This window comes from Protopterus annectens, chromosome 3.part1 (assembly GCF_019279795.1).
Source record: "Protopterus annectens isolate FY-2018-M chromosome 3.part1, PAN1.0, whole genome shotgun sequence".
Lineage (NCBI taxonomy): Eukaryota > Metazoa > Chordata > Ceratodontiformes > Protopteridae > Protopterus > Protopterus annectens.
In genome coordinates this window covers 122874601-122899135 of record NC_056732.1, presented here as the reverse complement: position 1 = coordinate 122899135, position 24535 = coordinate 122874601, and the positions used below count along the sequence as shown (strand labels likewise).

At 44.6% G+C, this 24535-nt stretch overlaps 1 protein-coding gene across 1 annotated transcript in view; it reads right to left on the bottom strand.

Moving 5' to 3' along the window:
• CNOT10 (CCR4-NOT transcription complex subunit 10) overlaps positions 1-24535 on the bottom strand; it is a 2007836-nt gene that overhangs the window by 598314 nt on the left and 1384987 nt on the right. Inside the window, exon 12 of the mRNA XM_044066643.1 lies at positions 20941-21062. Coding sequence (XP_043922578.1) covers positions 20941-21062 — 122 coding nt within the window. The remainder of the gene's footprint in view (positions 1-20940; positions 21063-24535) is intronic.

The following is a 24535-nucleotide window of genomic DNA, read 5'->3' as shown; positions in this document are numbered from 1 at the left end:
TGTGGAATTTGTGGTAAAATCCAGGGTGGTTCTTGTGTTAAGTTCTTTAGGATTGGGTACCAGTGCTGGCGTGGCCAGTCTGGTGCAATCAGGATCATTTTTGGCTCTTCCTCCCTGGCTTTTACGAGTACCTTTGGAAGGAGAGGTAAAGGGGGAAAGCGTATACTTGTAGTTTTTTCCAGCTGAATGAGAGGGCATCCACTGTCCATGCTTGTGGATGGTAGCTCCTTGTGCAGAATTTCTGTAATTGGCAGTTCTTTGAGGTAGCAAACAGATCTATGTCCGGGCTCCACCATTTTTATGTTATCATTCTGAATATTTGTGGGTTCAGTTCCCATTCGTGTGGGTCCATAATGTTTCTGCTTAGGTCGTCTGCCAGTGTGTTTTTCTCTCCTGGCAGGAATTGTGCTTGCAGATGAACTTGGTAGTTTAGAGCCGTGTTCCACAAGGTCATGGCTTGTCTGCAGAGGGGGTAGGAGTGTGTGCCCCCCTTGCTTGTTTATGTACCACATAACTGTGGTGCTGTCTGTCTTTAGTAGTAATTGTCCTGGATGCAGTAGGTCCTTGAAAGCTATAATAGCATTTTGTACAGCTAGCATCTCTTTTTGATTGATGTGGAGATGTCTTTGCTCTGTGGGCCACTCGCCCTGGATACATTTTCCTGCCATGTGTGCTCCCCACGCATAATTCGATGCATCTGTTGTCAGTGTCTGCCTGGTTGTGGGTTGAGTGAAAGGCTGCCCCTTGTTGAGGTGACAAGCTTGTGCCCACCTTCGAAACTCCTGTTGTAGGCAAGGAATTAGTGGTATAACTGTTTCCAAACTTTGACAGTGTTGACACCATATGCTCTTTAGGTACCATTGTAGTTTCCTCATATGCAGTCTGGCATATGGAATTAGTAGTATGCAAGATGCCATGTAGCCCAAGGCCTGCAGAATTTTTCTTGCAGGGAGTTGGATCTTTGTTGCCATTAATTGAAAATATTGGGTCAGTTGTCCTTGCTTGTCTGGCATGAGATAAGCCATCTGGGCCATTGTGTTCAAGCTGGCACCTAGGAATATTATCTGTTGTGAGGGCACTAGTTTTGATTTCTTTTCATTTACTGTGTGCCCCAGGCAAAACTTTTTTACGTACGCCAGATGGTTTAGTAGAATGTCCTTGCTCTCTGCTTGAATCAGGCAGTCGTCCAGGTATGGATAAATTTGAATTCCTTTTTGCCTGCAAAATGCAATTACTGGTGCCAGGCACTTTGTGAAGACCCTGAGCGCAGTAGAGAAGCCAAAGGGCAGTGCAGAGAATTGATAGTGCATTGTACCAGCTAGAAATCTGTGGTATCTTCTGCAATTTTGTCTGACAGGAACATGCAGGTATGCCTCTTTGAGGTCCAAAGTCACGAGCCAAGCTTTTTTGCCCAGCATGGGAAGAAGCTGCTGTAGTGTCAACATCTTGAATTTCGGAACATCCAGGTAAGTGTTTAGCATAGAAAGGTCCAGAATGGGTCTCCAGGCTTTGTCCTTTCTGGGATCCAGAAAGAGTCTTGAGTAAAATCCTTGTCCTTGTTCCTGTGGTGGTACCTTTTGAATAGCTGTAATTTGTTTTTGAGCCTCTGCCCATTGATTTGGTGGCAGATTGGGCATTCCTTTTAGCCTTGGCAAGGTGTGGAATTGGAACCTGTAACCTTGAGATACAATGTTGAGAACCGATTTGTCTTTGGTGATGCAATGCCAGTTGTGATAGAAAAGTGCCAGTTTTCCTCCTAAAGCTGTAGTGGAAAGTCATTGAGGCTTTTTTTTATAAGGTTGAGGCCTGTCTTCCCCTTCTTTCTGGCCTGGTGTGCCCCATTGTTGAGGCCTGTAAGGGCCTTGTGTCTGACCTCTACCTCTTGGACATCTGTATCTGTCCCTTTGAGGCCTATCTGTGACTGGAAAGTACCAATTCTTTGTTGGCCAATTTCTGCTAAAACGAGGAGGATGAACCTGTAAGAAATCTTTCACCGTTTGCATAGATTTTGCCTTATCCTCCATCTTCTTTAATACCTCCTCTGCCTTAACTCCAAACAGCACATCCCGCTGCAAAGGTGCATCCAATAATTTGACCTTAACATGATTTGGTAACGTATGTTCTTTTAACCAAGCATGCCTTCTAATTAGCCTGTAACTGCTGCTCTACAGGAGGCCTCTAAGGAATCAAACCCACATTGCAAAGTATGTTTTCCCACTTGTTCAGCTACATGCAATAAATCCTGCATTTCTGAATCTGGAAGCAACTTTTGTTTCAACTGAAACATCAAAAATTGCTGATATTTTAGCATGTGAAACTGGCAATTCAAGGCTCTCAATGTTAAAGTTGCAGACGTATATACCTTCTTTCTCCATCTGTCTAATGCTCTGGAATCTCTGACAGAGGGGACTGGGTTTTTTGCTGATGAGGCCTTAATCCCTTTGGGTCCCTGAGAAATAGTTTCAGGGTCAGCAACAGGGCTTTTGTACAGAAATTTGTGAGAGTCAGGGACTCTGTGACATCTATTAGGTTTAACTGGGGCCGGGGGGTAAGGAGTCAGGGTTCAAACTGGATTCAGTGTACACATCATCCACAATGTCTAAAACTGGCGGGATAGCAAGGGGTCTGTGTTGGGGCAATAAATGTAAGTCTCTGAGTCTTTTCTTGGATTCTGAATAATCCTGGCCTTCCCAATGGAAATGCTCTCTCATGGTATGTAAGGTCTCCCCAAAGGAGTAATCCTCAGGCGGAGAGGCTGATGGAACTGATTCCTCAGCATCAGAATCCTCATAAGGGGTTAAAGAATATCCTAGGTCCGAGGAAGAGTCAGAGGAAATGGACACCTGGTCAGAAGATTCATAGTCTGCATCCTGCCTGGGCCTTTTATCAGGAGGGGGATGGGACCCCGTGATCAGGTCCTCGGCCATTTTTAGCATTTGTTTCTTAGGCATGGAAGCCTGTCCTGGAGAGAGTTGTATCTGTTTCTGTTTCTTTGCTTTTAAGGGGGGGCTTAGACTTAACAGAGGGTTTAATAGTTAACTGGGTAGGTCTGAAAACACCCTATGTAGCTGTGGATTGCTCAGCTACTTTGGTTTCCTCTGCAGGTTTAGGATCGGTAAGCTGAAGGCCTAGTGCATCCGAAGGCCCAGCCAGCTCCACGTGGGAGTCGGAGGCGGTCTGTGGTTCTGTGGAAGCGGTCGTCAGGGGCTGCGTAGGCACCTCGCTGAAAACCGGAGAACCGGCGACCGGCCTAGAAGAGGCCTCGTTGTCCGTTTTGGGCCTCGGATGCCTGCCCTTGTCCTTGCACTTTTTATGCATTGAGGTCGTTGGAATTTCGAACGGCATGGTGCAATTGAATTTTCTACCAAAATAATGTTGGGCAAAATCAAACCGAAGTTTAATACTGGGCTTGTTAAACCTAACGCAAAACCGACAACCAGTGACGTCGTGGTCAGGGCCTAGGCATGGAATACAATAGGAGTGGAAATCCTTATGAGGTGTTTGCTTCCCACAAGAAATACAGTTATTAACTTTTACTGACATCGGTCTGAGGCAAGAAAAAGTTTCCTCAATGGGGTACTTGGCTTTTTTAGAAGACTTCAGTTCTGGATTCGGAATGAAAATCTCAGGAGTCGGTTGACCGGCACTTGCGAACTGCTTCTGCTTCGGGAACCGCGCAGCAAGAAAGACTGAAGAAAATGGCATCCACTGCATCTTATATACCCCTGTCGCACTGACGTCAGGGAGGAGTCGACAGCAACAGACGCCGGACCAAGACTGTGGAACTCTGGCCGACTGCGGGACCGCCTGACGGCAGGATAACCCTAGTGTAATGACTGCAGCAGTGTAACATGATGAACATCTGATAATTTAGTGCTCTAATGGCAAGAGTTGCAAAGGTGTATACTTTTTTACCTCATCTGTCTAAAACTCGGGAATCCCTGTCCGAGGGGGTGGGATTCTTAGCTGTGGTTGCTTTTATTCCTTTAGGTCCTTGGGAGATGACTTCTGGGTTAGCAGTAGGATTCTTGAAAAGAAATTTGTGAGAGTCAGGGGCTATGTAATACCTGCCAGGCTTCCTGGGAGCAGGAGGAAGGGTGTCAGGAGTTAAAACTGGATTCCATAAAAACATCATCCGCAACATCCAGGACAGGAGGAATGGCTAAAGGTCTGTGCTGTGGTAAATCTAAGAATTCCCTGAGTCTCTTTTCGGATTGATGATAGTCTTGACACTCCCATTGGAAATGCTCCCTTAAAGTATGTAGGGTTTCACCAAATGAAAAATCCTCTGGAGGAGAGGCAGAAGGAATGGATTTCCTCTGCATCCGAATCCTCATAAGTAGACAAGAGTTCCATTTCTTCATATTCAGAAACCTCAAGAATCATCGCACTCCTGGTCAGATAACACTGCTGGGGACAAGTCTCTTTTTCTTTTGGAAGGGGAAGGCTGGCTTCCCTTAATAAGCAAGATGAGGTTTTCTACCATTTTAAGCATTTGAGATTGAGGCATGGAAGCAGGTGCTTGAGGTTGGGTCGTCATATTTTTAGGTGTAGTTCTACCCTGAGCCTTAGAAACTCAGTAGTTTTAGAAAGAACTGAAGACGTGAAAGAAGTCGTCGGTTTGTGTCAAGTATCGGTCCTCGGAAGCCGGTGCCTGCTCAGCAGCTCCGGACCCATCCAAGGTAGAGACATCCGCAGGATCATTAGTCTAAGAAGAGTCTCGTGGCATACCGGACTCCAAACAGGTCTCGGTAATGGCCTACGAATCCACAGAAGTGGGCATCAGGGGTTGCGAAAGCACCTCACTGAGGATCAGCGAACTGGCAACTAGTTTAACAGAAGCATCGTCGGCAGTTTTGAACCTGTGCGTTCTGTCTCTGTCTTTATCCTTACATTTTTTGGAAGATCGGTAGTCTGATGGCTTACCAAAGCCACTTTGGAATACGGAGATCGAGAGCGAAAATATTTAACTACAATAAGGGCCCAACGACGTATAGTTCTGGCATTGAACAAAGCACAAAACCAACAGTGAGGGACGTCGTGGTATGGGCCTAAACAGGTGACGTAGTAAGAATGGAAATCTCGGTGTGGTATTTGCTTTCCACAGTTGAGGCAATCTAACCTTTTCTGCCATTGGTTAGAGCAAGAAAAAAGGATCCCCAACAGAGTTACTTAGCTTTAGAAGACTTCAACTTCAATTCGGAAAAGAAAACTCAGGTAGCGGCTGACTGGCACTCGTGCGAACTGCTTCTGCTTCAGGCTCCTCGGAAAGAAAGAATGATGTAATGGTGTCAGCTGCCTGATTTTATATCTCTGACGACCTGTTGTCAGTCCTGGAACGACAGCAACTGACTCAGAAATACTAAGCCTTTGGTATTCAGGTCGACTGAGGGCTACCCCTGGCAGGATAACCCAAGTGTGATGACTGCAACAGTGAAACATGAAGAACATCAACAAATTCCAGCGGGTGAGAGTGTAGCTTCCAAACTGTTCTCAGGAGCCACTGAAATTTCCTCATGTGTAGCATGGCAAAGGAAACAGTGGAATAGCTGAGGCCGTGAACCCCAGGAGGTGCAGGAACTACCTGGTGGTCAGGGACTGAAGTGGTATTAGATCCTGAAAATATGAGGTTAGGGAAAGGATCTTTTCTGGGGGGTAAGCAAGCTATCATTGCACTTGTCAGGATCCTGCAACCCAGGAAGACATGATTCTGGAAGGGGGTCAGGGAAGACTTTTGCAGGTTGATGGTAAACTCTAGCCCTCTCAGAAGGGATATAGTGATGGAAAGGTTGTCCAGCAGTATTTCTGGTGATGGGGCCTGAAAGAGCAGGTCATTCAAGTATGGAAACATCTGTATGCCCTGTAGTCTGCAGTGGGCTATAACAGGAGCTAAACATTTTGTAAATATCCTTGGTCCCATAGATAGACCAAAGGGCAAAGCACAAAACTGAAAATGAGAGGAAGCCAAAAGAAAGTGAAGGAATCTTCTGAGCTGTTGATGAATGGGAATGTGAAGCTAGGTATTTTTTATGTCTAGTGACACCCAGAAGGCCTGGGGAAGAATCATAGGGAGTAGAGTAGAGGGTCAGCATGCAAAAGGTGGGAACTTTCAGAAAGGTATTTACATGCGACAGGTCTAAGATGGGCCGCCAAGAGCCATCCTTTCTTGGGACCAGACACATCCTGGAGTAAAATACTTTTCCCCTTTGATTGGGTGACACCTTCTGGTCCCCTGAGAAAGAAGAGAGGAGAGAACTAGTGGGAAGAATTCCATTTGGTCCTGTGGGGGTTGTGGGACTTCCTTTAAGGAAGGATGGATTTCCCATACCATGAAGTAACCCTGGTCGATGACAGAAAGGACCCAATAGTCCTGGGTTATCTGTTTCCAAGCTGGGAGGGAAAGGGAAAGAGATAGGTGAAGAGAAAGGGGTAGATGAATCTAGGACCTGGTAGTCACAGGCTACCAAGTTTGGTCTGAAAAAGCTGTTTCTGAGAGGGTGTGGAGGAAGCAGACTTAGGAGCTTGTCTCCTAACATCACTTTTACCTTTTGGTGGGAGAGATTTTAGTTGCCTTCCTAACAAAGGTGGTTCTGGCGGGGTACTTTCACTGGAAGCAGGGAACAGAAGAGACATATATATGCGTTTTAAATCCTGGAGTTCCTTCTCTTTTTCCTGAAGAGTTTTAAAAAGCTCTACAGCTGCAGTGTCAAATAAGGTCTTGTTGTCCAGAGGGGCATCTATGAGCTTAGCTTTGATATCATACGATAAGGGTTGTAATCTAAGCCATAAATACCTTCTAACGACAGACCCCATAGCTGCAGCCCTAGCTGAAGCCTCCACTGCATCATAACTGCATTTGATGGAGTGCCTAGTAATCTGGAAGCAGGAATTAAGAATGCTGGAAACCTTGGCTTTGTTGGGAGAATCTAGAAGCTCTGGCAGGAGTTTCACCGCATCCGCCAAAAGAGCCAAGGAATATTTGGCCATGTGAGTCTGATAATTCACTGCTCTAAAGGCCAAAGTTTCAGATGTATACATTTTTCCCCAGCCTCTCCATGACCTTGCTTTCCTTATCAGAGGGAAGCAGGGAGGTGGAGGGTAAAAATTTGGAAGCTTTATCTGCTGCCACTGATATAGTAGCTGGGTCAGCCGAGAGTGCCTTAAAAAGGAACTTGGCATCCTCAGGCACCTTGTAAAATCTGTTAGGGTGCTTGGGGGCTGGAGGAAGGGAATCTGGGTACTTGGAAGCTGCAGTGAAGACATCCAAGAAGGCCGGCAGGACTGGAGTGATGGCTGCAGGATTAGGGGATTCCATCTGTAGGAAGTCATAGTACCTCTTTTGAATCTCAGAAATTTGGCAGCAATCCCACTTACAGAAGTCCTGCATTTTCAAAATGGTCTCTCCAAAGGAAATATCCTCCCCAGGGGAATGCGTGCCATTAGATTCCTCCTCTGGGGTGGCATAACCTAGAGGATAGGCAATTTGAGTAGAAAAGGCAAGACATCCATCCTCTAATGAATCTGCCTCTTCAGAAGAGACATCCTCTGCAGGCCTCTTCAAAGGGGTAGAAGGAGAAAGGGCTTGTGCTGGAAGAGAATTTGCTGACGTCTGGTAGAGGGCATGAAAACATTAAAGAGGCCTTGGGTAAAGGCCTGCTAGTCAGGAGTCTGATCAGAAGCCTGGTCCTGAGGAGCCAGGGAAATATGTTTAGTTTTTAGCTTCTTCTTTGTTGGAGCCTCAGGAGCCAAGCGATGAAAGATGAAAGGAAGAAGGGCCTGACAGGTGACATTCCAGAACATTCTCATGAACCACAATCTGTGTCACATCGTGCGGCCTTCAGAGATAACCAGCTGTGTGCCCCCCCCCCCCCCCCTTCGGTGCCTGAGTTGGACACCTGCAAATCCCTCTGGGACATGCCTACAGATTCCTTTATGGCTTCCACCAAGGTACCCATAAGTAGGCAACTCTGCAGATTCTGAAGTGGCTTCTGGGCTTTCATCATCCTCAGGAGGAATGCCCGGAGTAGAGGGAGCAGCTGTAAGGCTTCTTGGCCTTCTTGAGTTGCAGCTCTTCAGAAGGACCCAAAGTCGGATCCATGTCACAAGCTAAGTGCTTAGGCACTGATTCTCCAAATATAACCTAAGGGATGCTAGATGGCTATGGAGGGTTTTAGGAACAAAGGCCTTACAGATATCGCAGGATGTGTGATCATGGTCTGGCCCTAAGCAAAATAAGCAAAGTTCATGGTAGTCTTTATCTGGAATCTGCCTTCCACACTGACGTTTGCCTTTCCTCACTGACATGTACTCAAGAAAAAAACAACACAGTAGCTAAAAGGTAAAAAGAAATCCCCCTATGGGGTACTTATCTAAGTGAGTTCTCTGGTGAGAGACAACTGGAGCTGGCAGTCGAAAAGGCGGCAGAAAAGTTCTGCGGTAGGTATGTGCTGACATCTACTTAATACCTGATGTACGCTAAGTGATATGCGCTGTCGCACATACCTTGCAGTGGCTTTTAAACTCTGGTATACTGGCCGGATGTTCGAGTTAGCCGGCGGCGGACTCCCTCATATTATGAATACTGAAGCATATGAATAGAAGGACATCTATTTTTTCATTACCGTATCTTTCAGCAAAGGATGGGTTTGTTTTAGGGGTTACCCTTACTCCTGTGAAAGACAGAGAAAGGCTCTTTACACTGAGAGCTTGTAGCTGTGAGACCCTCCTTCCTGATGGTTCAGCTATAGAAAAAATTATCTTTCAAATGAGCATCTTTAGCAAGGCAGTGGCAGCAGGTTCAAGATGAGTTTCTCTAGCATATAGTTTACATCCCAAGCAGGAATAGGGTCCTTTCTGGGTGGTCTCAAGTGAATTGTCCCTTTTAAGAAAGGCTTCAAGTGGGGGTGCAAGAAGATAGAAGGAAAACTGTGCAGGCAAGCTGACATGGCAGACACATGTACTTTACTACTAGAATTGGAAAGTCCCTGTATAAACAGGCCTGAAAGGTACTCACAAGAGTGAGCTGATGTGTGCCTGAGAAGGGGTGGTGTTCTTGTGACACCAGATGCAAAATCTTTCCTATTTTGCCAGGTATGATTTCCTGGTATTGGGTTGCCTTGCCTCCTTTAGAATGGAAAATGTGCCCCTAGGATATGAGGCATTCCTTGGTGTCAAAACCCAATCCTCTAAGCTGTTGACTTAAGTGCAGCTATGTGAGGATGGAAGACAGATCCCTGGCTTGGCTAAGGATCTCTAGTTCCTGAGGAAGGGTGTGGAGTCTCTCCTCACTGAAGGAAACGCAAAGGGAGAAAAAGAAGTTATGTACTCACCATAGCATCCATCAGTGTTGTCTATTTTCATTCTTCCTCAACAAGTGGGTTCGGATCTGACTCAGATTTTTTTACAGCTCATGTATACAGGAAACTCTCGAGCTCCTCCCTTACCCATAATACTCTAGTTTCCTACCGTACCTCAAAGCTTGTTTGCTGGACTTATTTCTTGATAGAAGAATAGAAAGAATTATAAAAAAGAAAACAATATCTGGGGTTCTACCTGACTTCGTCGACAGCGCAGAAGACCGACAGCGGAATCCGGAGCTCCAGAAGATCGAAAGCGAAGAAGACCGACGCGAATCGCGAGTGGCAGAACATCGACAATGCAGAAGACCGACACGACGGATGACAACACCAACGCCGAGGATGCCGACATGGGGAAAGGCTGTGTGAGTATGCGGTAGTGACGGACGTTAGGGTGCGAGGCAGGTAAGTGTGGAGATTGACGGTCTGTGGGGATAGGGGTGGGTTAAGTGAGTTAGGGTTAGGGAGCGATAGGGGTGGGTTAAGTGAGTTAGGGTTAGGGAGCGATAGGGGTGGGTTAAGTGAGTTAGGGTTAGGGAGCGATAGGGGTGGGTTAAGTGAGTTAGGGTTAGGGAGCGATAGGGGCGGGTTAAGTGAGTTAGGGTTAGGGAGCGGGTAGGTAAGTGTGCGATAGTGACGGACCTTAGGGTTAGGGTAAGGTTTAGTGTGGGCTTGTAAGGATTTTGGTGTGCTTGTGTTGTGTGTGTGGTTTGTGGAATGGGGATGTGTTTTGTTTTTAATTGTTATTGTGGTGTGTGCAGTGTATGGGGTTTCGTGTTTGTGTACCGTCGGTTATTTCGTTGTCGGTTATGTGTGGTTTCGTGTTTATGGACTGTCGAATATGTGGTGTCGGTGATGTGGTTGTCGGTGTTGTGTGGTTTCGACTATGTCAGGTAGAACCATATCTGGAGCTCAAAGGCAGGAACATTGGTTTCCTTATCTTCTTGTTCTTCCAGAAGTCAGAAATCAAAAACGAAAAAAAAAAAAAAAATAACACAGGCGCTGGAGGATGGGGAGCTGAGGAAAAATGAATGAAAATGGACAACAGAGATGGACTGTTACGGTGAATACATAACTTCTTTATCTGATGTTTCAATTTTCATTCAGAGTCCCCAGCTGCCTGAATCCTGGGAGGATTCTAAGGAAGAATATTCCTGAGTACTGTGGAGCCAAAGGCTGCTCTTCCCAATTTGTGATAAGTTATAAAGGTATGAGGATTAGCCCAAGTTGCTGCTGCACATGGAGGACCTGGATAAAAATAATGATGAAGTTGCCATGGACCTGGTTGAATGTTCTCTTAAAGGTCTCAACAAAGATAAACCTAGATGACTGAGTATTCGAGACAGATCCAAGGATTTAGTCTTCGTATCTGACCATTTCAAAATTCAGAGCTGTCTGTACCCCTTGGAGTCTCGGCATTGGACAGCTCGACTCTGACCTCTGCCTCGGGTGGGCTGCATTCGGATCAGAGGGAGCTGACGTTCCAGAAGCATGCCTTCTCGGCTCCATTGACCTCCTCCTCCCCGGAGCATTCTTCCTTTGAGGTGGTGGAGAGAGTGTTCTCTGCTTCTAGACGATGGATGATTCCACCCCCCCCTTGGATCTTCAATGTTACGGCTTCGAGAGTCATCTGGCTCCGACACACTCGGAGCCAGTCCACTCAGAGAAAGTATCGAAGCAGAAGTAATAATCTTCGGATCTGATACTCATGGTTCCAGAAAACTTGAATCCAAGGGCTCTGAAGCCAAAGGTTGGATTAGAGGAGTCAAGATGGGTGGAGTAGTACTGGAAAAGGTCTCTGGACAGTATGAGCTGGGAGAACTCCCATCTGTATCTGTGCTCACAGAAATGCCCTCATCATTCTATCCACATCTGCTTCCATCAGGCTCCTGGAAGAACGAGAAGTGGCCACTGAAGGGGACCTAGAATTGTATCTCTCTAAAAATGATGATGGTAGCTGGGAGAGAACAGTGTCTAGAGAGGACATTCTGAGGGTGCTGTTTCGGCTCTAAAAGTATCATATCCGATGAAGCAGACTGAGTATTCGAGACAGATCCAAGGATTTAGTCTTCGTATCTGACCATTTCAAAATTCTGCAGGTTGGATTTATGGTCAGATCAGAAGACAGTGTGTTTATTTTTCAGATCAGTTAAGTCCAGTGGATTGAGAGAATTACAAATATCGCACGACACCTTTAAGTGTGCCAGACCTAAACAATAAACACAAGAATCCCAAACATCTGACAGAGTGATCTTATGCCAACAATCTTTGCATTTTTTAAACCCCAAAGATTTTTCAGACACCCCAAAAAAACTGTTTAATACTATTTTTTTTTTTTTTTGAAAAGAAGGAAAGGGAAAAATTACCAACATGGTAATTAAAGAAGTTATGACAAGGGTATAGGTGAAAAGGATGAATTACCACCAATGGTAAGTTAATTTACACTTAGTAAGTGTAGGATAAGGGAGGAATAAAACAGCTATAAAGAAAAAAAGGGATAGACAAACTGTTTACTTATCTGACAAGAAATCACTCTAAAGCTTGGGAGCTAACAGTGATCTCGTCCATATGAGAAGATGGCAAACAAGATCTCAGGTATGGTAGGGGACTAGAGTATTATGGGTAAGGGAGGAGCTCAAGAGTTTCCAGTATCTACGAGCTGTAAGAAGTGGCTGAATGGGATTCAAACCCACTTGTTGAAGAATGAATGAAAATTGACAACATCAGCTCCAGTGTTGCTTTGGGAGGGCCACTATGATCTTGCTGGGTCTGTCTGCCCTGACTTATCTGTACACTGGGGTTCAAAGGCAATGGTGTGAATGCATACAGGAACAAGTTTACCCATGCAAAAGAGAAAGCATCTATTTTCCAAGTCCCTATCTGAGCTGGAGCAGAACTTCTGTAGCTGTCTGTTCTGGTGAGAGGTAAACGTCTCTACAGAGGGAACCCCCCCCCCCCCCACTGTAGAGATATGTCCAGGAACACTGCTCTTCAGCATCCATTTGTTGGGATCTATAAAATCCCTGCTTACAGAATCTGCCAGGGTACTGTTCTGATCCGAATATAAAATGCTACGACAGTTAGCCAAAGTTTTTCAGCCAGCATCCAAATCTTCCTTGTGAGGACTACACAAAGGGTAGGACAAGGTACCCCTTGGTTATGTACATCACTGTGATGTCTGTCCAGATCTGCAAGGTCCCTGGGCTAAACTTCTACTGAAAAGTCTTTATGACCAGGTAGACTGATAGTAGCTCATTCTGATTTATATGCAGTTTTCTATGCTGTGGTGTCCAGATCCCCTGCACTTTCACAAAACCTAAGTGGACCCACCAATCTGCATCTGAACTGTCAGTGGTGACGGTCTTGTCTGCATCTGGTAAAGAGAAATTTACTCCTGGGTTCTGCAGTATGGTGTTCTTTCACGATAGGAGCTACTTCTTCAGGTGTGGAAGGAGAAGCAAGAGAGTATCCCAGGAGTTGAGAATGCTGTTCCAAAGCATTTTTAGGAACCACTGTAGGTTTCTCATGTGCAACTTTGCAAGTGGGATCATGAGAATGCAGGATGCCATGTAACCCAAAAGCCTCAAGAATTCCTGCTGAGATGTATTGCTTTGGAAACAGGATAGTCAGGTAGTTTGTCAGGGAAGATAACTTGTCCTGAGTAAGGAAGGGTTTCCGTTAGTTGATCCCACAAAATTTCCAAGGAAAAAGTATCCTTGTTTGTGACTTTTGTAGATTTAAGGTGAGACCTACCTTCTGAAAGCAGTCTATTGTGATCTGCAAGGTGTCTAGGGTCTTTGCTGTGCATTTTCCCTGAATGAGACAGTTGTCTAAGTAGGACTAAATATGAACTTCCAGACTTCTGCAATGTGCTATCAGATAAAGTTAAACATTTTGTGAAAACTCTGGGAGCAGCGGACAGCCCAAACGGTAAAGCACAGAACTGGAAGTGAGAGCTTGTTGCTACAAATCTTTTTTTTTTTTTCAAACACCTTTATTGAATTATCACTTGTGACACATCCATATTTTTAAACTCTACTTTCATTTTATTCCAGTCATTGGCTCTTTGGAAATTCCTGCTCTTTCTGATTTTTCTGGCTGATACCTTCTGGACTGTCCGGGGCTCTTGCCAGAGGGACGCCTTCTCTTATCTTGTCGGGGGAAAGGCCAAGGTTTTGAGGGGTAATTCCTACTGTGCCTTGGTGTCTGAGAGCGCTAAAATTCCTTCACAGTTTTTATTTGCTTTCCTTTCTTATCCAGCTTCTCAAAAATCTGTTCAGCTGGAGGTCCAAAAAGGAATTCTTTGCCCAACAGAGCATCCAGTAGTTCAGCCTTAACCAAATCTAACATGGGCTGGGTCTTAAGCCATGCATGCCTGCAGATGACAGAACTTTTGGCAGCTGCTCTGCATAATGCATCGTAGGCAATACAGCCACACTTTAAAGAGTGTCTAGAGATTTGTAAAGCTTCTGTTGCTGTCTCCTGAATTTCCTCTGATAAAGTTCTAAGGTTGAAAGCCATGGAGGCCTCCCGAGGGGTTATGCCAGGGAGTTCAGGCCTAGGAGTCAACGGACCTGGGGGCTGCAGAGGTGTCTCACCTGGATCAGTCGACTTGGGGACTAGAACTGGAGCTTTCTTGAAACATTATAGTCTTTGATATTTTTGTCTTTACATTTCTTTTGAATCACAATAGCAGAAGCTGGTGTTTGTGAAGCCCCTGTGGTAATAGTGGGTTGTTAAGACACTGGAGAAACCAGAGACAAAGACATCTTATGGGTGGCTAATATCCTGGCCCTATATCTGAGGGGCTTTCACATGGAATTTTGCACAGTCAGGATAGTTACAGACGTTTTGCTGAAGCCCCAAGCAGAACAGACAAAAACAAAAGTTTTACACTCACAATAAAGATAGATCCATGTTGTCTATTTTTTGTCCTGTTCAACTGTGGGTTGTTGGTTCCGAAGGGATCCAACCTCAGCACTAACTACGAAAAAGACCTTGCTCTGGGGTTCCATCTCCTCTCCTACCAATAATCCCCTGCTCTCTACACCTCAACACATCAAATCAAGTTTGCATTGCCTACAAACTGACATGACTAGCGCTAATAAACAAAACATCTTGTATGAGGAAGCAACATATCCCAAGGCCATGACACATATCGTATAATAAGCTCCTGAAAGGAGTAGCCATACTCCTATCCCAGTCCTTCAGAATAAGGGTGTTGTACCAGATGAAAAACAGACAGCATGAATATATCATTATGGTGAGTACATAACTTCCTTAGCCAATGTTGTCTATTTTCATGTGATTAAACTGTGGGACAGATTCCCAATAACTAAGGCCTGGGTGAATTCATGGAAGGACATTTTCAGGGAATGGTGGAGCCAAAGGATGAATGAGATCTTGATTGTTCATCCACTTTGTAAAGGGAAATAAAGGTGTGCAGTGTTGCCTTTTTTTATACACAAATGGCATTGGAAACTCCTTTGCCCAATTTCTGCTTTGAGAAAGATGCAAACACTTAAGTAAATTTACTGCAGGGTCCTGTCCTGTGTAGGTAACACCGTAACTGGTGATGGACGTCCAAAGGATGGAAGATGTACTCCCCTTTATTAGAAACGTTTGGAAAGAAATCTGGTAAATAGATTGATTTAAGTTATATTTGATACTACCTTCTATAAAAAAGAAGGACTAGTTCTCAAAGTAACCCATCCTTATGAAAGCTCAGATAGGATGATTTAGTAGAAAGGGCTTGCAATTCTGAAATTCTTCTAGCTGATGTAATCACTACCAGAAAAATAGTTTTCCAAGAGAGAAACTTGATATCTGCTGATGCTGCTGGTTTAAAGGGCAATTGTGTTAAAGTTTGCAGCATAACAGTTATGTCCCAGGGAGGCATCAGATCTCTAACAGGTGGTCTGAAAACGAAGGTACCCTTTAAGAAGGATTTTGAAATTGTAAGGGAGGCTATGGAGGAATTGTCAATCCCTACATGGAAAGTGGAGATGGCCGCTAACTGTACTTTGATGGTGGAAGAGCTGGAGCCAGCATGAAACAATTCTGAAAAGAATTGTAGGATGGTAGGAAATGAAGTTGAGACTGGGTCTATAGAATTTGCCCATATGGAAAATCTTTTCCATTTACTATGGTAGACTTTGGCAGTAGACTCTTTTTGTGAAGCTGTCAGAATGTGAACAACTGCAGGGAACAGCCTGGCCTCTCTGGCTACTGTCAAAATTGGAGGAACCATAGTTTCACAGACTTTTGATCTGGAGGAGGCAAGTTGGAGGGATAAGAAAGGAGATCTGGGAAGTGTTCCAGCATCCAGGGAGGATGAACTAGTAGAGGCCATAAGAAGGGAAACCATGTTTGTCTAGGCCAAAAGGAGGCTATGAGGATTACCCTGCCTTTCCACATCCTTACTTTCTGTAGAAATTTGTTCATTAGGGGAAGGGGAGGAAAGGTATAGAGGAGTCCCTGAGGCTATTGATGGATGGTGATTGTACCTGTGGATAGATTAGGGCAAAGTACTGCTACCTTTGTTGTTGAGACAGGATGCAAAGAGATCAAAGCAAGGCTGCTCGCAGTGACTGAAACTCTGCTGCTACTGCTAAGTTTAGGGACCAACCATGAGGCATCAGAATAGATCTGCTCAGTTTGTCCTCTAGCACACTGGAATTCCCTGGGATGTATGTTGCTATTAGAAAGTGATGTGAAGATAACGTCCACTGCCATACCCTCATGGCCTCCTGACATAACAGATAACAGCGTGTTCAACCTTGCTTGTTTAGGTACCACACTACTGACAGACTGTCTGTCCAAATGGCTATCACACCTCTGGGGAGAGTATACTGATGGGCCTGCAATGCTAGGAGGGGACTGCTCTAATCTCCAGAATGTTGATCTGAAGATTTTCCTCTGTTTGTGACCAGGAGCATTGAAAAATGGAATTATATAGCCTTTGGAAATAATGTCTAGCACCCAGGAATCTCTTGTTATGCTTTGCCAGGCAAAGGGTTGCAAAGACAAATGGAACTTAAACTGCCTCTGGAGTGGAGCAGTCAGGCAAACACTTAGGGGTGACAGAAGGGCTTCCTGGAGAAGGGACCTCTGAAACCCTGATTCTGTACTCTGTTTCTGCCCCTTGGACGATGTCCATTTTGATGTCCTCCCCCTCTGCCAGGGGGAGGCCTATCACTAGAGGAGTCTTGGTAAGATCCTTATGATTTCCTAAACCACATCTTCTTCCCAGACCTCTGAAACCTGGGGAAGGATTTCTAAGGACTGTAGAATAGGTTGCAACAGCAGAGAGGATTTTACCATCCTGCTGACTACTAGTTAAAGTTTCTTTCATCTTTGGTTCAAATAAAGTGGAGCAATCATGAGGGGCATTGATGAAGGATGCCTTGAAACTTTCTGCAAAGTCACATGCACGCATCCAAGCATGCTGGTGGACTGTAATGCCAGTGCCTGCTGCTCTTGCTGCACCATGCCGCTTGGCCATGTTAGATGGTGATTGTAGGGTCGATGTTGATATTTCACCTTTTTCTGGATATCTGTTGGCAGGACCCCTTTGAGAGATTTGGAAATCTCCTTGGTCAACTCCCTCTGGAATCAAGTGATAAGAGCTAGGTAGTTCAGTGCCTGCACAGCAAAGGATGCCAAAGCATAAGGATGCTTCCCAAAATGATCCAATGCCCTGGACTCTTTGTGGAGGGATGGACTAAGGTGCTCTCTTCTGACAGCTCTTTTTTGGTTGATGCAGCTACCACTATTGCATCTACAGTTGGCCCCTTGTTCTAGTGTTTTCTGTTAGAAGGTGCAGATAAAATTTTACCAGTTTTTTAGTTGTGGCTTCCACCACATCAGAGTCCTTCCATGCTGTTGTGCCATCAGATCAACTAAGGGGTCAAAGGGGGGTGCTACTCAGGATATTGATGGGCTGGAAACCTAAGGCCTCCAAGGACACAGACTCTTCTTGAAAATGACTGATGGCGGACCACCTCCCTTTCAATTTATCAACTGCAGAATTTCATCGAAGGTTGACATCTTTAAATAGGGATCTGGGCGATCCTTCTCCATGAAATTCTGTGTTGTCAGTGATGGACTCTGGAGATGAGTCAAAGTGTTTCCTCTTACAAGTCTGCCTACAGTGAGAACCTGGTCAGCAGGAATATCAGAGGGTTCCAAATCAGACTGGCAGCTTATGACATAAGTGCCCTGGGGTTTGGTTCCAGCTGTCTCTGTCTAACAGAGTGACAAGAGAGATCCATTTTTGGAATGGAGTCTGGGAGATGCCGGTCTGAGGTGAAGGTATCTCTTATCCTTTGGAGTCAGAAGGACCGTCGGAAAAGCCCCGAAAACCAAAGATGCTACTGGTTCTGAGGAACCTCTTGGCTTTAGACTTGGAAGGGACCATCAGTACCAAAAAATCTCAACTCCGAAGGAGATCTCAGTGCCAAACTATCAAGACCCAAGGCTCCAAGAGGCAGGGGACAGCTCAGAGTGTCTTGGTGTTGATACTTCCCCTCCTGCTCCATGTCAGAAAATACTTGGCCACGAGACTGCCAATGCCGACTGCATCAGAGCTGACAGAGGAAGGGATCTAGTTGGGGTTGAAGTAGAAATGCTATCGGTCCTGACCCAGCTATCTCAGAACAGATCAGCACTGAAGCAACCAGATCCGAAGGTCGGATCAGTGTCAGAACTGGTAATGGAGGGGTGGTTGGCACCGTGCTTGGTACATTCAAAGGTGATGGTACTGAGAGAACTCTGAGCTGAATCGGAGCTCTCAGAAATCTCATCAGTCTGTCAACACCCTGTTTCAACAGACTCCTGTAGGACCAGGTAGACGAAGCTAAAGATGATGGTCTGGAAGGACTCCTGTCTTGTAATACTGGTGAGTGTAGCCTAGGACTCACTGGTTCCAGTGAGAACCGGGGTCAATCAGGGGATGAATGGATTTGAGAGGCTGATGATTCTGACCACTGAGGAATCTTCGGATCCAATTCTGGAGTAGGAGTCTGATCCACTAGTCTTTTCCTTGATTCTTCTTTTTTGTTAGTATCAATATCTTTATCCTTGGACTTTTCCTTTGCTTTAGCCTCGTTGGGTTCTCTACCCTTCTTTTCCTTAGGTGCTGTTGAAGTGGAAGTGGAGGGAGATGGCTTGGCAGGCAAATGTCCCTTAGCTATCAGTTTTATTTTTCTCTGTTGAACAGCCCTAGCACTAAATGAAACACAAGCCTGACAAGTGGTGTCTGAATACTCTGCCCCCAGGCAGTAAACACATTTCTGGTGGGGGTCTTGTGGTGGCAGCTTGTGGACGCATTCTGAACATTTTCTGAAGCCTTGGGTCTTAGACACATTGGACCCTAATTGAGAGAAGATTTAAATACAATAACAATGCAATACAATTATTAGCAAAGAAGACAGCATCACAGAAACTACAATAGAAAACACTAAGCTACCCATAAAAGAGAATCTAAGAAACACTGCAATGAAAATCTCTGGGAGTGATATGATGACTGCAACTGTACATCTGCTTGGACGGTCATTAACAAAAAAAAAAACCCCCATTAAATTAGAAAAACTATAAAGTCTAACTGGAAAAGAACATTCGCAATTACAACTGACAAAGACTAAACTAGAAACGTACATTGAACCAGCACACAACAGCAGAATATCAACTTCAGGCCACTTAGAAGAACTGAATTACTGTGCTTAATGAACTTGATCTTTTAGCTAAGATCAAGTCTTCTTTTTCTTTTGGCTGTTCCCATTAGGGGTTGACACAGCAGATCATCTGTTTCCATTTCTTCCTGTTCTCTGCATCTTGCTCTGTTACACCAACCACCTGCATGTTCTCTCTCACCACATCCATAAACCTTATCTTAGATCTTCCTCTTACCTGGCAGCTCAATCCTTAGCATCTTTTCCCAATATACCCAGCATCCCTCCTCAGCACATGTCCAAACCAATGCAATCTTGCCTCTCTGGCTTTGTCTCTAAACGGTCTAATCTGGGCTGACCCTCTAATATACTTATTCCTAATTCTGTCCACCCTCCTCAATCCTGCAAATCTTAACATCTTTAACTCTGCCATGTCCAGCTCTGACCCCTGCCTTTTTGTCAGTGCCACTGTCTCCAACTCATATAACATAGCTGGTCTCACTACCCTCTTGTAGACCTTCCCTTTCACTCTTACTGGTACTTGTCTGTCACAAATCACTCCTGACACTCTTCTCCACCCACTCCACTCTGCCTATACTCTCTTCTTCTCCTCTCTTCCACACTCACCATTACTCTGAACTGTTGATCCAAGTATTTAAACTCATCCACTTTTACCACCTCTACTCCCTGCATCCTAACCATTCCTCTATCCTCCCTCTCATTCACACACACATATATTCTAGCTTAGTCCTACTGACCTTCATTCCTCTCCTCTCTAGAGCATATCTCCACCTCTCCAGGGTCTCCCTCAACCTGTTCCCTACTCTCACTACAGATCACAATGTCATCTGCAAACATCATAGCCCATGGGGACTCCTGTCTGATCTCGTCTGTCAACCTGTCCATCACCATTGCTGTTTTTAACAGTTTAATACCTTCTTCTACAGCTCGTCTCCCCCTTGTGGCCATGGCCTTTAAGTACCACTGCTAAAACAAGATCATGTTAGGGACTGCTGTCCTGCAGATAAATTCCAAAAATCTTATGGTTCCTGCAGCAAAGACTCTTAGGATGAAGATTCTAAAGATGAACATAATAAATTCATAGTTGCAGGTCAAGACATTTGCAGCTAAGGTTACAATGCTTGCATATACCATAATGGTGCATTTACCAACACTGCAGAAGGGGCTATGGAAATAAAGTACTAAATATTACTGTCACTTTGCATGCAGGACAGCATCAACATACTTAAACTATTACACAATCTGCCAATATATACTTCAAAAACAAACAATCATAGCTACATATGCAAAGCAAGTAGCCAGAAATTAAACACAAGTTTAAAAAGGCCACATATCAAGCAAGCTTAGTAAAATATACTTTTGGTGTCTGGCTCTGCGGCACAAACAGAGAAAGCTCCACATCCTCTCCAATAGATCCAGGTGCTGAATGAGTCCACCAGAGGGATGGGAGAGGCTAGGGTCAGTTCAACCATCCCAGGAAAAGGTTGTGACAAAGCCTCATGGTTGGTAGTTGGCAGACTGACTTTATGCCTAGCCTCTGAAATCAAGACAGTACACTAGTTGTACCTAGCAGAATACTTTACTTTAGCTGGGATGAGTGAGTAGAAGCATATACCTGGCACCAGTGTTGTATGCCATGGTATAGTAATAGGCACAATGTTCAGACAGAAGAGGAATGGGAGAAGGGGATAAGGCATATCAAAAACACTCTGTGAAGCTATCAGGAAGATGTCACAGTGGATCCACTCTGTAGTTTTCCTGATGTGAAGAAAAAGGCCACCACTACCAAGCTGCTCAGACATTCTGGAGGAAGGAGGTTCCTGGACTGACAGACAAGCCACATTTATACAGAAAAACTTGACAGAATATTTAAGAAAATGAAATGCAATTACTTGTAGACGACATTCTGTGCTGACTGGGATGCTAGTACTATTTTGCGATGATATCCTTGACCCACAACTGACTGCACAATCCCTTTTTTGCTTGGAAGGCCTTTTGTTTCTTGTTCTGGAGTCTGAAATATAATAAAGACAAATGAGCAGGCAAAGAATCCCAGTACAGCGATAAAATATGTGGCACTGGTATAAAACAGAAAAATTAATTTAATACCATACAAAAAGTATGGGTTAAACCTACATTAATCTGTAATTTCACCCCAAAAAAATCTCAAATCTTACCATATGAGGAATGAAGGGAGTAAAGGACTACTGCTCTTCTGAAATTTCTAGTCAGATATACTACTCTACTTCTTTTTATAGATAACTCCGATTCCACAAACAGCTAGAAGAAAATCAGCCATGGAACAGTAAATTCATTAACTAGCAAAAATGTAAAAAAATGCCAGCTTTCAAACACAGATAGCCTGGGGAAGTAGTGACATATCAAAAGCCATTTTTTATTAATAAGTCAGCCTGCCTCTGGGCCCATCTCATTTGCTCACTCAACTGAGTGCAGTGAAATCATATTCTGATTTCAGGCACTCCTACTGTGTACAAAGAGAGCATCTGGGAAACAGACAAAAAAAAATTAAGCTTATTTCCTGCCTTTCTTGTTAAGTGGTATAGACTATTTGTAGGCTTCTGAGCCCCCAAGCCCTTCGGTGTTTGAGGGAAGCCTTCTAGCTTGTTTTTTTTTTTCTTATACCTAGCCAGTTTTCTAGTTTCAGCACTCAAATCTGTTTCTTTGATCTCAGCACTTGTTCAGATTAAAAAAAAAAAAAAAAAAAAATTTTTTATCTGCTTTTACTGTACTTGTGTTTCTACCTACTTCATTTTACTTTTGCATCATCTTAAAAATACTCAATTGTATTTATTACTGCTTGGTGTAACTCATTCTAAGCCTTTTGGTTTAAACACTTGGGCTTCGGACCAGTTGTTTTGCACTGAGAGGGTTTGTGGTCTGCACTGTTGTGGCAGAACAGGTAGCTTACATCCTTCTAGGTTGAGCACTGCTGATTGAGGGCTCAGTGTCTGTTATTCTAAAAGTGTATTAATTCTCGTTTAAGCACTTGGGCTTTCAGGCCAGTTATTTTACATTAAGAGGGTTCGTGGTCTGCACTCTTGTGGGAGGAGAGGCTGGACTCTGCCCTTCTGAGCTGGGAATTTCTGGTTAAAGGCTTATAGTGCATGCATATCTGAACTGCTTCTTACCGAAGTTGGTGCGCCTTTTGTTTGCTGTGGCATAGACTGGATTCGGGCCTGCTGGATCTAGCTTTGTTTGTGTAACTTGAGCACTAATCCAGACATTCTCTAAAGTATTCAATTGTATTTATTACTGCTTGGTTGTAACTTGATTAAAGTGTAGCTATCTTTCTAAGTCTTTTGGATTAAGCACTTGGGCTTCAGACCAGTTGTTTTACATTAGGAAGGTTTGTGGCAAGCACTGTGGTGGCAGGACAGGTAGCTTTCATCCTTCTAAGTTGGGAACTGCCGATTGAGAGCACAGTGTCCAAGGGTATTAGTTCTGGTTTAGGCACTTGGGCTTCAGGCCAGTTATTTTACATTAAGAAGGTTCGTGGTCTGCACTCTTGTGGGATAAGAGGCTGGACTCTGCCCTTCTGAGCTGGGAATTTCTGGTTAAAGGTTTATAGTGCCTGAATATTTGAACTGTATCTTACTGAAATTGGTACACCTTGTTTGCTCTAGCATAGACTAGATCCAGGCCTGCTGAATCTAGCTTTGTTTATATGCTTGTTGTTTGTTTGCTTGTTATTTCCCTGGAAGCTAATTCCACCTAATACGCGGCTTCTCAGCACTTCTGTGGATCACTAGTGATATATGCATTGCTTACTGTACTAGTTCCTTGTTTCACTTGAAAGAAAGTTACTGTTTGTCATTTTTGCATTTAAGTTACCTGTAACACATTGCACTTAAGTTACCTGGCACTTGCTCACTAAAGCAATGATATAAGTCAGCACTAAAAATTAAAAGCACTACACCCTCACTCCCCACTGGCCCTTGTTTTCAATTATTAAGGAATTCCCAATATTATTCTAGCATGCCCAAAGGTCAGTTGTCAATCTCCTCTCCGGTCCAGCTGGTGAATCTGGGAATCTTGAGGCAATGTTATAACTGCCTCATGTACACAGACAACCCTCTCCTCCTCCCACATAACACAAATACTTGCGAGAGATGCAGCTATTTAGCCAAACTGGAGGCTGAGCTCTCTCAACTCAGGACTGGCAAGACCAGACGGGAGGAGAAGGCAACTACACACACCACAAAACCAGCCTCACATAATGCTACCACACCACTGAATCAAACACATAAACACACAAAGACATACTCGGAGGCTCTGAGTAAAAATTTACCTAAACAGCAGAGGCCTCCAAAGCAGACACCCAAACAACTGCTACCTCAAGACACCCCACAAGCAACACATAAACCACAAAAGCAGTGTGCAAAGCAGTCACAGCCCTTAAGGTCAAATACAACACCAAACATACTTGTCATAGGTGACTCCATTGTCAGACACAATGACGTCCCACTCACCAGGCTGAACAAGGAGAGGGTCACAGTAAGCTGCCTATCGGGCGCTAGAATCCGCCACATAACACAAGCACTCTGGTCACTCCACGGCAAGTACAAATATGACACAGTCATTGTCCATGCTGGTGTGAACGACCTGAGACGTACCTCCCTGGACTACATGAAAAGAGACATAGAGGAGCTCTCTGATTATGTAGCCCAGGCAGGTATGACCCTGACCCTGAGCAGTACCCTTCCTTCACCAAGAATGATGCCACAATATAGAGACAAGATGATCAGCTTTAACAATTGGCTTAATGTCTGGTGTCATTCAAAGGGGATCCAGTGTCTGTCTGCCTGGGATGACATGCTTGACAAGCCACGCTGCTTCGCAAGGGACGGCTTGCACCTGTCACCCCTAGGCTTCCGGATATTGGCAAAGGCTCTTGCCACCCCCATAGTGCCTTTTTTAGGCAAGGCTCAAATGATAAACCTACCACCCTAGAAAACAAAAATGGAGAAAAACTAAGGGTAATACTGCTCAATGCCAGAAGTCTAAACCTCAAGATGCACGCCCTCGAAGCTCTCCTCAGTATGGAGAACATTGATGTCTGTGCTGTGACTGAAACCTGGTTCAAGGCTCCTGAGAGCACCCCAGCACTATCAGGTTATACCTCATATCATGCGTTCCACCCCAAAATCCGGACCGAACCACAAAAGGAGGGGGAGTATCCATATTCATAAAGGATACCCACACCTCCAGGTTAGTGGCAATGCACAAAGCATCGGAGACCATCCAGGTGCAATTAACCATAGGTAAAACTGCCCTACAGTTTGTAGTATGCTACAGACCACCCTCTCAAACTCAGGAAACCCACACAGCCTTCCTGAAGACACTGGAGAGTATGAATGTCTCTCCAAACACCATCATATTGGGTGACTTCAACTACCCAAACATAGACTGGGAACATTACTCAAGCCCCAACACCCTAGCCCAAAGGTTCCTGGAGTTCATAAACTC